This window comes from Puma concolor, chromosome B4, assembly GCF_028749965.1.
Source record: "Puma concolor isolate L17-30 chromosome B4, mPumCon1.1.hap2, whole genome shotgun sequence".
Lineage (NCBI taxonomy): Eukaryota > Metazoa > Chordata > Mammalia > Carnivora > Felidae > Puma > Puma concolor.
In genome coordinates this window covers 45,646,314-45,659,123 of record NC_141673.1, presented here as the reverse complement: position 1 = coordinate 45,659,123, position 12,810 = coordinate 45,646,314, and the positions used below count along the sequence as shown (strand labels likewise).

Below are 12,810 nucleotides of genomic sequence, written 5' to 3'. Positions count from 1 at the left end.
AGAACTGTGAAGAGTCTGAGATTTTACCTTACCCTGTCTGCAAGCTTGACCGGTCACATGACATTATTTCATGAATGCTTGCAGAAGACACGGAATTCCTGGGTTGGAGATAAAAACCTTTACTGCTCTAGCTATAGAATAGTCAGAGATTCAGCATTTTTTGTGTTCATTCCCTGAGCCCCCATTCCCAAGAACAATGCAAAGAGGGCCAGATGATACCCCCATATGCAGTGGATTATGTTACAGGTGACGAACCTTGAGCCTATGGAACCTGATTCTTTTATAAATGATGGAGTATATGTCTGTTCTTTGCTATGGAGAGGAGACTCTGTTTTTTGCTATACAGATATTCTTAAAACAATAGTCTGGAACAAAAAAGAGTCAGTATCTCTGCTCATGAGACATACAGAAATGTGAGAGACACTTGAGAACTGTGTTCCAACAATAGCCCTCACAGTAACCCTGTGAAATAGTTGCAGTTATAATCATCTCCACTTTACAGGTAAAGAAAATGAGGGACAGAAATGATAAGTAACATGCCTCATTAAGTAGCAGAATTGAGTTTGAACCTAGGCTGGCTAGCTTCAGAGCCCATGTTCTTAATCTCTGTTCTGTGTTGCATCCATTACACCAGGTATTCATTCTAGCAAATTCACTGTTCTGCTCTTTCCTTCCTGTATGTCTATAATGTATATACTTTTTAACTTGATTGTATCCCCCATTGGTTTTTAAGCCTCATGAAGGTTTAATGGGACTGTATCTTTATTGTTCAAGGTTTATATATCCAGTGTTCAGATCAGTCTGGCCTGTAATAGGTAATGAATAAGTATTATAGGAATAAATGAAAATGCATCATAAATGAAGCCTTAATAGAGAGGAACCTTTACTTTCAACCTACATTCTCTTAGGTAACAGCAAGTCTTTGTTACATAACAAGCATTAGTCAATTTGGCCTATTACCAAATGGTGAAGATAGGAGTCATTCCGTGTGTGTTCAATGTTTATGCCTGATCATGTTCATTAAAGCAAAGACCATGAGTTTCAAAAGTGCTTGAAAGAAGATGCAAAATATGACAATGGAAATTAAAGTAGAGCTAATTTTAAAAATTAAATAGGTGAGAAAATGACAAATGTTCCTTGTGCATATAGGAGAAGTCCTTTGACATAGAAATTCTTTTTCAAGGGAAAAGGAAATTAGACACATGAAAAGTGTTCCTCCTTTGCAATTGACAGTAATCAGTAAGTGTCGAGAAAAAGTGATTGCAGAAATGAAAAAAAATCTTCTGAATATGTGGCAGGATGATCAACAAAACTGCATGTTATGGCCTAATGCTACTTCAGGAGAACTAGGAATTTGAGGACTTAAATGCTAGGCTTGTGAATACAACTGGTAATGATGAAAATTCTGTTATAGGCCAAAATGTATAGTGGAAACTAGCCTTTTTTTTGATAAAAGATAACTCAATAGAAAGTCCATTGGGAGAAGGGTACCTGGGTGGCTCAGATGGCTGAGCGTTCCACTCTTGATTTCAGTCCAGGTCATGATCTCATGGTTGTGAGATAGAGCCCCATGTGGAGCTCAGCTCAGAGCCTCCTTAGGATTCTCTCTCTCCCTCTCTCTGTCCCTCCCCCACTCACATGCACTCTCTCTCTCTCTCTCTCTCTCAAAATAGATAAATAAATAAACATTAAAAAAAAATAAAGTCCATCGGGAGAAAGTGTGTTTTGTTTTAAGCTTTGAAGGGCTGATTCACTCTTAAATTTGGTGGAAATATATCCAGGGATATATTTTGTCCTCTTCTTTGTCAGATGAAGTTAAAAACAGCTATTCGGAAACTTACCAGTTTTTGGATAAAAAACAAACAAACAAATTTCAGAATTTTCACTTGGAAAGAAGAAAAAAAGTTGGTCTCATTTTATGATACCAGGAATAGATGCCTTCTATGAATTTTATCTTGTTTATATTACTATTTCGAATGCAACATATATTTCTACTAGCCACATATGGTAATTGTCAGAACAAGGAGTTATATTTTTTACTTAAGCATAAATGCATATATAAATAGTATCTTGAGCAAGTGCCATAGTCAGGCCAAAATTAAAATATAACATTTGTTTTTACCTGCTATATCTTTAAAACTTATTTAGCATCGCTGAATGATAATATGGAAATGTCCTATGATCCAGTTTGTTTTGTTTGTTTGTTCATTCTTAAATAGGTCCTGTATTGCTTTACATAATAATATAAAATCTCAAATCAGAAACTAAAATGCCTGATGTAACCTATTAGCCAACAATTCATCTTTTTCAAAGAAAAGGTTCCTCCTTTTCTAAGCTAAATCCTGTGACACATTCAATTCCCCAAGGTTGGGATGAACTGGAAAGTTCCCAATCAGTGATAGCATTGATTTATTATGTTTTGTACTTAAGACTAAGTGATTTACATGGACCATTTCATTGAATCTTCACAACAACCTAAAATGAAGTTACCATTAATATCCCCATTGTATCAATAAGGAAACAGAAACTGGAAGAGATTGAACAATTTGATCCAAGTCCCACAGCTTGTAAGCGTTAAACCTGGATTTGGATTCCAGACCGTGTGGACTCCACAGGTCCGATGTTTAACTATTATGTTCACTGCTTTCTGCCAAGAAGGCCTGGGCAGCAGAGCTGAACAGATAACTTGCATTGGGATTGAGATGCTGCTAGGGGAGACTTGGAAGACAGTATTGGGGGTGCAATATAAAAGGTGATGTGAAGCAATTTAAAAGGTGATGTGTTTTTTGTTTTGTTTTGTTTTTGTTTTTGCTTTTGTTTTTGTTTTTGAGAGAGAGCGGGTGAGAGAGTTACCATGTGCATATAAGTGCGATGGGGAGGGGCAAGGGGAGAGAATGAGAGAATCCAAAGCAAGCTCCACGCTCAGCATGGAGCCCCACTTGGGGCTGGATCTCATGACCATGAGATCATGACCAGAACTTAATCAAGAGTCAGGCACTTAACTGACTGAGCCACCCCAGAAGTTGGGGATTTTAGAGCAAGAGGGACTTGGGGTGGAAGGACCTGGGCAGAGTTCAGAATGCTTCTGCGAACCTGGAAAGAGGGTATCTGAGTACTCCTTGGTGGAGGAGTTTAAAGGAGCAGTAGAGCACTTCACGTGACAGAGAACCACAGGACTGTTCACCAGAACTGCAGAATTTAATTCTCTTTTTGGATGGGTATTGGTAATGGTTATGTATCTGGTTTGTGATACCAACAAAACAAGTTGTAAGCTATATATTCAGCATTGTCAAAACTAGGAAAACTATTCATTTATCTTGCAATATATTCTAGAACATCAGCCATGTTCTTGGCACTGTGCTAGGCTCTAGAAATGCAGCAATTGAAATAAAAAATGACCTGCTTTTATGGAGGTAAATTTCAGTTGGGTTGGTGTTCCAGCTTAGATGCTATCTTTCCAGAGAGGCTTTTCCTGATCAGTCACTCTGACCAGGAAGTATTCTCCCCTGAACCCCATTATTCTTTAACATCCTCTGTGTCACTTTCATCATAGTGCCAATCCTAATCTCATATGCTTGTTTATTTACTAATCTGAGCATTTTTTGTCTCCCTACTCCACCTTTAGCCCTGAGGCTAGAATATGAGCTCCATGGGAGCCACGTCACTGTTAGACTCCTCTCCTGAGGCACAGTAAGGACTCAACAAACTTTGTGAATGAATGGATGAATGGAGGAAATATACTGCAGGTACAGGGAAAATAAGAAAGATTAGTTACTCCCATGAGAAAGCCTTATGGATTTTCTCCCTATTGTGAGACCAAAACTTCTAGGATTAATGTCTGGCACTTTAGATTTTCTGAGCAGAAAATCTCACAACCAACCAGGGACCAGTGTTGCTCTGTAAGGAAGGAGCCACATCCTCTGCTCATACCCGTGGCTTGGCAGCAGCTGTGTCCTCTGCTTACGTATGGAGGGATTGGCTACCCAGGTGATGCTCATTGAGTTTCTTTGGTATTTAATCTCTTATCTTCCAGAATTTTCTATCCTTTTTCGGGCTCAAGTTTGAAGTCTGGGTCATTCTGAGTTCTGATTTTTAGCAGGGACTCTCTTACTACTCTCAAAATATTTAGATAAATAAATGGATGGCAAATGCAAAATGAATTGACAAGTTTGGGTGTGGACAATAGAAGGCAGAAATTGGCTGGTGAAGAAATATTACTGAGGAGAGCCAGGACTTTAGGGAGTCTGGCTTAGGCAAAAGAGAAAGTGTCAAGAGAGAGCAAGGCAATGGACAAGTATATAGAGGTTATGTTTCACATGGTATCTCCTCTACTCCTTTTACTTTTAGAACATGGAGTTTGAACTTGATCTTGTAGCAGAAAGTATCTGAGCTGAAGGACACTAGACTAGAGCCAGGGCTTGGATATGCCCTGAGCTAAGACCAATACATCTTATTCTAGATGACAGCTGATGATGATCTGTGAGCCCATAATCTGACTGTGGCATAGAGGAGAGGCCTGATATTGAACACTTTTTTTGGTAGTGGTTATTTAATAATTTAGAGTACATTAGTGTAGATATTTACAAAGTTATACATCAGAACACTGCCACTAATGCTGGAGACTGTATTTTGATTTGTATGTATTGTTAGACCCTGTTTGGTGATTCTTTGGACCTTTCCACATAGTTTCAGTGTTCCTCTTAACATATGTTGTCAGGGGCATAGGACATTTTCATGGTTATTGACTTCCCTTTAGAAAGCAGAAGAGGAAGTTGAAAGGTTATCTTTAGGTTTAAGCCAGATTAATGGGAGGGGTCTATTCCAGAAGAAATAGTACACTGGGGGCTATCAAATAACAGTCTACCACAAAGGTGCTTCCATATTTTCCTCTGGAGCTCAAAGAAGGCTTCTGGGCATGTGGGAGGTGACAGAGGACATTGGAGTAGGTGAGAACACTCAAAGAAAACTGGTAGAATGGGTTGAACAACAATAACAAAAAACCTACAGATGGAAATCCTAGGAACTTTGATTTTCAAAATCAGAAGATGACCAGAAAATAAAAAGACAAAACAAACCAAGAATATAGGCTAATCTCAGAAGTGGAGGAGCAACATGGATATACAGTTATAACAGATTCTAATCAACACTACGATAATTCTCAACAATATCAAATAAGAACTGGGAAGTCTCCATGAGATTTTGTGATTTTAGTTAGCAGGAGCTGTTGCAACGCAGTGTTAAAGGTAGAAGGCAAATTATAGAACACCGAAGGGAGCAAGCAGATAAAGTCAGATTTTTATGTTAATTTATGTAATTGCATTCACTAGTATTATATGAATATTTGCTATCTGCCTATAGTTTTTAAAACTGTAGTAATTAATTGGAAACAGAGTACTATGCATAATTTTATCCTGGATTTTCTTTGAATTTCCAAGTAAATTAGATTCTGAAACATTTGAATTTTCTTCTGTTTTCAAGGCATATTAAAGAGGATGTTGCACATTTTAATGGCTATAGCCTCATGACAAATTTATTTTTGCAAAAATTGAAATAATGTAATTCATTGTGAATACATCTTAACAACTTCAAAGTTAAACAGAAGAATATTTCACTTCATGAAGGTACTTTCTTTTAAACAGTTTGAGTTTTATTGACATGCAGTAAACTGCACATATTTAAAGAGTACAGCTTGATGTTTTAAGATATGTATATACCCATGAAATCATCACCCTAATGAACATATCCTTTACTTCTAAAAGTTTCCTGTTGCAGTCTTAACATCTCCCATTTTCTCCCCCAGGAGACCACTGGTCTGCTTTTTGACACTATACATTTGTCATTTTCCAGGATTTCAAATAAATGTATGATTCATGCTGCATACATATATATATATTCTGCCTTTTTACTCAGTATAACTATTTTGGGATTCAACTTTGCTACATGTAATGATAGCTCTTTTTATTGCTGAATGGAATTTTGTTGTATGGATATACTACACTTTACCCATTCACCTGTTGATAGACATTTGATTTATTTCTAGTTTTTGGCTATTGGAATTAAAACTGTTAAGAACATTTGTGTATCACTGTGTATATGGATATATGCTTCATGAAGGTATTCCTAAAATATCAATCTTTCACAATATAAAACTATATACAAATATAGAAATATTAAGATTCCTTAACTTACAAAGGTATAGAGCAGAGCAGGTATAAAGGTATAGAACAAAATCCAAGTTTCTTTGGTATTTTGTTATAAGGTTATTATGTGTATAGTAGCATCATCTAAATTTTTTAGATTTGCTTTTCTCCCCTTCTGCTATCCACAGACACAATTCCCTATGTCTATTATAAAACCTTTCTGTGTCTGAGAAGCTGCCTCCTGTTCCGGATCCTTCTGTGCCTTACTCTGTCCTCATTCACTTTTTCTGAGTCTAGCTCCATTTGCTTAAGAGTTCTTGTGTGGCTGTTGTATAGCCTCATTACCCATTATGACTTCTGTGCCCTCAGACCTCTGGAAACCAGTGGGAACCAGTTGCCTGTTTGGGTCACCAGTGCTGGCATCTTTGGCACCAACCTTTCACTGGCCCCTCACTGCACCCTCTTAACGCTGCTAGTTAGGCATTTGCTGTCTGATGACTGCCCCCTAGGTGTACCTTCCTCTTTATCACAAATCCTACACTCTGCATCTGGCTCATGTCTGGAGACCTCTTTCTGTGCCATTTGAGCCAATCCAAATTCCAGGCTGTGGCCGGATATGCGCACTTACTTTTGGACACCTGACTACTCTCAACTCTTGGAGGACTCTAGCATATAGAAATGCCTCTGTTTTCAACAGGCGTTGTTCCAAAGGATCATTCATAAATCCACATGCTCCTTCAAGTAAATGACACCAGATGTGCTACTGTTATTGCCATTGCTGGTGGCAGAGCCGACACAGTGTTGTTTTTTTTGCCTAGTTTGGTCATATTTAGGGAAGGTCTCATGTTAAAATCTTAAGTAGAAGATCTATTTGTTATGTGTTTGCGGTTTGTTCCTCTCCCTTACGTCCTTCAGCCTCACTGACCTTTCTGTTTATCCAATATATTCATCTCATTCCCTCCTTAGAACCCTTACGTTTGTTGTGTCTTAGAACACACTTCTACAAGTCTTTGGATAGCTGGCTTCTACATTCATTCACACCTCAGGTGAACTGTGATTACTTTAGGAGGTTGGCCTTGACCATGCTACACTCAGCCCATCAGTCAATCACTGTCTTACTCTATTGCATTTTCTTTGTAGAGCTTAGCACTCACTGAATTTGTTTTGTTCATTTACTCTTTGTTAATTGACCTCCTCTTCCTGCACACACCCACATACGTTCCATTAGAGCAGGGAGTAAGGAGCTTGAAGGACAGAACAGTTCTTGTATTGAGCAAAAGAGTTGTTGAATAAATACTTGTGTCAATGAATGCATAGAGTACCTCTGACTGCCTGTTGAAATCCTATTTGTCTTTGGATGTCCCACTCAAATGCTCTTTCAAGAACCTCTCCAACCAGACGTTTTTCTTTCTTTCACAGCACTTTTTATTCTCTGTTTCTCGGATTACGCTTTCATGTCTCCATTCTTAGATTAAAATGTAGTGGATACAGGGATCATATTGATTTATTTTAATACACATCTCAGACTTAAGGACACAGCAAATTATGAGATGTTCATTGAAATGATGAATAAATACAATCAACTATATTATAAGACTGCTGACCATTTTATTCTTTTTCTTATTATGAAATATTTAAAGCATACTGAAAAGAAACAATAATATTATAAATAATATCTATGTACCTATCACTTGCTTTAAAAAATAATATTAAAACAGATTTGAGATCCCTTTTGTGGCCATCTGCAATACTGTGATTTATAAGAAATACGTATTTGGTTATCTGAATGATCAAAAATGTCTTTCTCATATATATTTGACATATATTTCTGAAATGTATTTAGTCTTCCTATAAGATTTTTGATTTAGTTTCCAAAACCCTTGGAATTTCCTAAGGGTTGAGAGTCTTTGTTATGTTAATACAAGTTAATGTTAGTGTCTTTGTTATGTTAGTGAGGTGAATTTTGAACCCTAAGGATGGGGGCTGGTCTCCAGTGGAGCCGAACCCAGGATGCTGGAGTGGAACTTTTAGCCCTACCCTTTAACCTCCTCCTGGGAGGGGAGAAGGGCTGGAGGGTGAGGTCCATTGCCAATGGCCAATGATTTGGTCAATTATGTCTATGTAACAAAGTCTCTGTAAAAATTCCAAGCGTTAGAGTTCAGATAGCTCCCTGGTAGTAATCAGGTAAAGATTTAGGGAGAATGTGCACTCTAAGAGGGCATGGAAGCTTCACACCCTTTTCTCATATCTTGCCCTATGCGTCACTTCCACCTGGTTGTTCCTGAGTTATATCCTTTTATAATAAACCAGTAATCTAGTAAGTAAAAATGTTTCTCGGAGTTCTGTGTACCTCTCTAGCAAATTAATCAGACCTAAAGAAGAAGTCATGGGAACCTCAGTCAGAAGTACAGGTGACAACCTGGGCTTGTGACTGGCATCTTAAGTGGGGAGGAAAGGACAGTCTTGTAGGACTACACCCTTCATTTGTGGAATCTGGTGCTATCTCTGGGTAGATAGTGGCAGAACCGAGTTGAATTCTCATATATCCTGGGGTCCAAAATTGCTTGGTGGTGTGGGAATCCTCCTCAACCCCGGGTTGAAATGGGGTCCAGGAACCTAAAGACCATTCTGCAGACCCTTTTCCCCCTTTCTTTCCTGAAGCAATCATGATTCTGAATTCGGTGTTTATCATTCCTATATGTTTGTGATTGTATGTGCACTTTACCACTACTATCTGTCTGGGTATGTGTGTGCATGTGGGAGTGTCCGTTTACAACATACGGTATTCATTCTGCTTATTTTTAAGTAGTTTATGGTAAGGGTCATTCTACACCTTGTCTACTTGTCAACAAGTCTACTTGTTCCCTCAACATTACGTTTTTCAGATTATCCGTGTTGATCTATATAGTATAAGATCTAGTGGTAAGCTCGTTCATGTCAATTGCTATGTAGTATTCCTTTATATTAACTATTTTACAGTTTCTTTGTCCACTATCTTGGTGAAAGGCATTTAGTTTTCCCTTTTCACTCTTTTTTTTTTTTATTTTTTATTTTTTTTCAACGTTTATTTATTTTTGGGACAGAGAGAGACAGAGCATGAACGGGGGAGGGGCAGAGAGAGAGGGAGACACAGAATCGGAAACAGGCTCCAGGCTCCGAGCCATCAGCCCAGAGCCTGACGCGGGGCTCGAACCCACGGACCGCGAGATCGTGACCTGGCTGAAGTCAGACGCTTAACCGACTGCGCCACCCAGGCGCCCCTCCCTTTTCACTCTTAAAAACAATACTGCAGCAAACATTCTTGAACCAATTTTTTTTTTCTTGACACCCTAGGGAGTTACTCTAGATTATTGGGAAGTAGAACTTTTGGGTCAGAGACTGAAAATATTGCATCATTGTGGTTAAAAGCAAGGCCCTGGAGTCAGGCTGCCTGGGTTCGAATCCTGACTCTGCCACTTGCTAGCTTTCCCAAGAAGCAGTGAGCACCAGCTATTTACAGCCCTTATGAGCATGCATACCCTACCTCTACCCCTGGCATCATGCAGTCAGCTTGGCTTAGGTCCCTTTGGCTCTGGTGGGTCCTGCTAGAGCCAATTCCCAGCTGCCACTGCCTGCCCCTGGAGCCAGAACCCAGCAGGACTGTGGCTTCACATGCGATCACTGCTTTGCATTTCTGTACCATTTCTGATCCATGAAGAGATTTATTTTCAAGCCTGGAGATATTTTTTAGTTTTCTCTTTTAATATTTTATTTATCATTGCTGTGTGTTTGGAGCCGAGGGAGTACATCAAAGCATGAACTTATTGTGTCACCTTAACCAGAAGTTGATAATACCTCTACAGCCTTTTAAAACAAGCACACATCTTAGAATCATCTGATCATAGATCTTTGGAGCTGGAAGGGATTTTAGAGATAATGAAGGCCAATAACCTTATTTTATAGGTGAGGGAATTGGGGTCTTGAGAAATTAAGTGATTTACCGATGTCATAGATCTAGTTAATGGTGCACGGCAGGGCCAGAACCAAAGCCTGCAGGTTCCCTCACTAGTCCTTTTGCCACTACGCCCACTATTACAGTTTTCTCTATAAGCTATATTTGCATGTAAGATTTTATTTTTAACAGACTCAAAAAATAAAGGAGGATCTCAACAATTAGAACAATGACAGGCCACATTTTTAAACTGATCTTAGATGTTTTCTCTCAAAAAAAAATTGGGGTAAGAGTAAGAGTCTAGTATTCACTGCATTGAGCTGAATGTATTTTCGTTGGAAGGCACGATGCCTTTTGACTCTGTAGATTTCTGCTGCATTTGGTTTCCTTGACTCCCTGAAACTTATTAGGATGGGCCCATCAATAATGGTGCCGATACTTCCAGCCTCCTCCAGCACTGGGTCTGAAAATGAACTGTGATGAATGGATATGGCCAGCATTTACGGTGATAGCCTATATTTCTGCTGTCATGTAGAAATGGCAGGTAGTTTAATTTAGAAAAAAAAATTACTGAGAAAGAGAAAATATTCCTTTTCATTAGGATTTCTGGACTTTTTTAGGATATGAATTTAGAATCCAGTGTGTTTGTTAAAGCCTTTGGAATTGTTTTATTCTATTTCTAGATCTTTTAGCTGTGCCTAAGCACCCGTACGCTGCTATGGAGAACTGGGGACTAAGTATTTTTGTGGAACAAAGAATACTGCTGGATCCCAGTGTTTCATCTATTTCTTATTTACTGGATGTCACCATGGTCATTGTTCATGAGATATGTCACCAGGTATGAGAAAAAGGATCAGGTGTAAGTATAATTGGAAACTATTGAGAATGCAGAACGATTTTCAGATACTTAGATGAGGAGCTAAATTATTTTCCTCCCAATTAAGTTTTAATTATATAGAGAGCACTATGTAGTTGTTTTTGGATGATATGCCATTTTTCTCAGATGACAGCACAAACCAAACAAAACACACTGATCGTATTGAATAAACAACTGTCCTTCAGTTTAGTTGAGGAGTGAGATAGCACTGCCACCCAGAAGCCTCTTTGGAGACCCTACCCAGTCACAATTCCTTGTCAACCTTGCTTTATTTTCTTGTGATTATTGGTGTGTATACATGGTAAGTGCAGTAGTGGCAGTGATTTATTGCATTGCTGCAAGATGCAGCTGAGTTTTGTGTACGCGTCAAAATTTGCTTTTGCTGAAATCAATTTGTTATTCCCTTTTTCCCATCACACAGACACTTAGGAAGTCTTTCACTAACTCAGCCATACACTCTTTGTTCTCAAATGATTGATATTTTTTTGTCTTGGCATGTTTAGAAATTCATATGTAAATTAGCCAACTTTGTAGTGGAGCTGAGATAAAATTAATTTCATTTTGATTTTATGCACTTTCTTACAACGAGGGGAAGGTATTACAGGGATTTTGCAATGCTTATTTGAATCTTGATTCTAGTAAAAAAAAAAAAAACAAATTGGAAATAAATGTTCATGCTAATAGAAAGCAATACCTGTCCTGGTAACTATAGATAGTTTTTAAGTTAAAACACTAGAAATCTCATTGTGATACTGTATGGCTTCAATTTGTTATAACCTAAAATACTTTTAAAAAGCTTGGAAAACTTAAGAAGGAACTATGTGGAAAATGCTGTCAGCAGAAGAAAGTGAACTTCTAAATGCTAATATGTGAACAATGACTTCATGATAAATTGGTCCAGACCATAGAACCATTTACCTCAATGCCAGCCTTTTGCAAATGAACCTGTAAGATGTTTGTACCTGTCATGTTGCCCAGGTTGGGCATGTGTTCCTTGCCTCAGAGATTTAAGGGGATCCATTGCACCGATAATCGGGGTTCCTCAACTGTGCTAAAGAGAATGGTTTCCAGTGAAATATAATTCTTGGAGGCATAAGGGGTTTCCTTTTTGCACATTCCTAGAAAAAATTACTTATATAGTTCTGTTGAAATAAGAGCACATTGATGATTTTATCTTTGTTCCTAGAATTGGATTTCATTTATTCCACATTCTGAGTTACTTTCTTGTTATAGCTTAGTAGCGCCAGGCTATTTACATGAGGAAATGGACCAGAAGCCGGGAGAAACACAGAATTTCCACTATCATTACCAAATTATTTTCTACACTACCCTCTCTCCCCACCTATGTATTGTCACAATTCTTAAAACAGGCTTTCAATTTAGAGGAGAAATCTGCATTTTGATCAAGAATAAAAATTACTTTATGGTCATCAATTTATTCAATGTTATCTCTTATTTGTATTTCAATTAGAGATCCTCTTGAGTGACTGACACTTTATTATAATATTGAAACATTCAGTCACGAAGCTCTTTACTGGAGCTCCTCAAGCTGTACCCGATCTGATACCGTCTGCCTCCTCCTTCCGTTTCTTAAATATCTCATTCCCACTTAGGGTCTTCATACTAAGTGTTGCTTACACTTCTTCCGGAGGTTTTCTCGAGACTGGCTCATTCTTATCATTAAAATCTGAGCTCAAATGTCACCAGCTTGGAGAGAATATTTCTGCTTTTACAATCTAAAGTGGCTTCTCCCTGATTGCTATCACTTTATTAGGATCTGAAACTGTGTTGTTCATTCGCTTGTATATTTTTTATTTTGTGTCTTACCTCATCCCCCCTGTCTCTACAGTAAAGCACCAGCC

At 38.3% G+C, this 12,810-nt stretch overlaps 1 protein-coding gene across 1 annotated transcript in view; it reads left to right on the top strand.

The window, feature by feature from the left end:
- TRHDE (thyrotropin releasing hormone degrading enzyme) overlaps positions 1-12,810 on the top strand; it is a 396,068-nt gene that overhangs the window by 191,774 nt on the left and 191,484 nt on the right. Inside the window, exon 4 of the mRNA XM_025926745.2 lies at positions 10,755-10,909. Coding sequence (XP_025782530.2) covers positions 10,755-10,909 — 155 coding nt within the window. The remainder of the gene's footprint in view (positions 1-10,754; positions 10,910-12,810) is intronic.